The sequence below is a fragment of the Antrostomus carolinensis genome, unplaced genomic scaffold, assembly GCF_000700745.2.
Source record: "Antrostomus carolinensis isolate BGI_N321 unplaced genomic scaffold, ASM70074v2 scaffold38411, whole genome shotgun sequence".
Taxonomy (NCBI): domain Eukaryota; kingdom Metazoa; phylum Chordata; class Aves; order Caprimulgiformes; family Caprimulgidae; genus Antrostomus; species Antrostomus carolinensis.
In genome coordinates, this window is record NW_010294231.1 from 26827 (window position 1) to 28301 (window position 1475).

General features: G+C 46.3%; 1 protein-coding gene across 1 annotated transcript in view; it reads right to left on the reverse strand.

Moving 5' to 3' along the window:
• Positions 1 to 1475, reverse strand: part of LOC104532372 (protein unc-80 homolog) — a gene marked incomplete at both ends in the record, with an annotated part of 35051 nt that overhangs the window by 24895 nt on the left and 8681 nt on the right. The window contains one exon of the mRNA XM_029087364.1: positions 848 to 1146. Within this exon, the coding sequence (XP_028943197.1) occupies positions 848 to 1146 (299 nt within the window). The remainder of the gene's footprint in view (positions 1 to 847; positions 1147 to 1475) is intronic.

Consider the following 1475-nt stretch of genomic DNA (forward strand, 5'->3'; position numbering starts at 1 on the left):
CCTTAACCCAAAGATTATCCTTTATCTCCTGTACTTTCCTACCTTCTTCAACTGTTGCAGCATACAAGGCTGGATTAGAACAGATAACAGCCTCCACCACTTTATGCGTTTATAGACCTTTTCCAAGCACCTACTCTTCAGAGCCAGTTTCTCTTCCGAGGCCTAACTGGAAACATAAAGGCTAAGCAGCAGCCCTCCAGAGAGACTAATGACAAGAGGCAGGAGTCAGAGCATGTGGAAAATGCCTCCTCATCATACCACTCTGCAAATCTGATGCACTCAGCCTAAAACCAACAGAAGGACCCTGGCAGACAGGAAGCCTGTAGTCTGCTTCCAACTTCAGAACAAAGGAATGCTCAATTGCCTTCGCCACTGCCATGCTTACACCACTATCACACATTCCTGGTAATTAGCATCAAGATGATTAGTAATGACAACAACAAATCCCAGTGGCAGCCCCATGGTGGAATCCCTGAAAAGCTAGCAAGGCCCTTCTGAGCAATGGTTGAGAATTGCTGGAGCAAGCTAAAGCTCACAATCTTTTCTGCAGGTTCCAGGGTTCCAAAGATTTCACAGGGGTCACAGATCTTTGACATTCCCGAGGGCTGAAAATGGCTCACTTCAGATTTATTTCCCTTTGTGCCTGCCTAATGCTGCAGCGATTGGTCATGACACTGGAAGTACTTCTTTCCTGATGGCAGTGGTATTCTGCCAGCTTGTTAAAACACTCCAACTGCTCACCCAGTGTGCGCTGTAGGCTGAATTAATTAACAATCACAAAGGTAGAACCATTCTTTTCCTGCTCAGAGGTGTCTCCACACAAGCACCCCACCAGTGTTACACTTACTTTAATCCTGTGGACAAGGGGAGCAAAAAGGAACACAAAGAGCTCCACTGTGGCCATGGAGTTCTGGAAGAACTTCCTTCTGTTATTCTCCTCCTCATCATTTGTGGCACTGGGCCGGGGATGTCCTGGTGATCCCTGGTTTTCAGCCTGGTGGATAAAGGCACTGCTGCTCCCTCCCCAACTAGAGCCTCTGTCTCCTCCAAATCGGTCATTGCTGCAGTCCTGAGGGGCCTCCAGCAGCATCCAGTGAAGAGTGTGAAGGAGCTTTGTTTCTGCTACTCCAAGTTTATCCTGATGTCCTGTATGGAAAAATGCATCACAGTATCTCACAGGGTTTCCATTAATGGTACTATTGAGACTTTCAGAGCTGCACAGGAAACTGGGCATCCAACATCCCAATAAGCATTTGAAAATTAAAATTCTACCATTAAAAGTTTAAGCATCCTGTTTCACTATCTTTGTAACCTCCTAATTCACAAGCCTCCACGTACTTCACAGTATTTGCAGTTCAGTCCCTGAAATGTCAGTTGCAGGTCACCTGAATGCAGGGACATAGAGTGCTTCTCAAAGATACCAGCTCGACAGTCCTATCTCTGACTCTATTGAACGGCACTTCTCATGAAGCAAA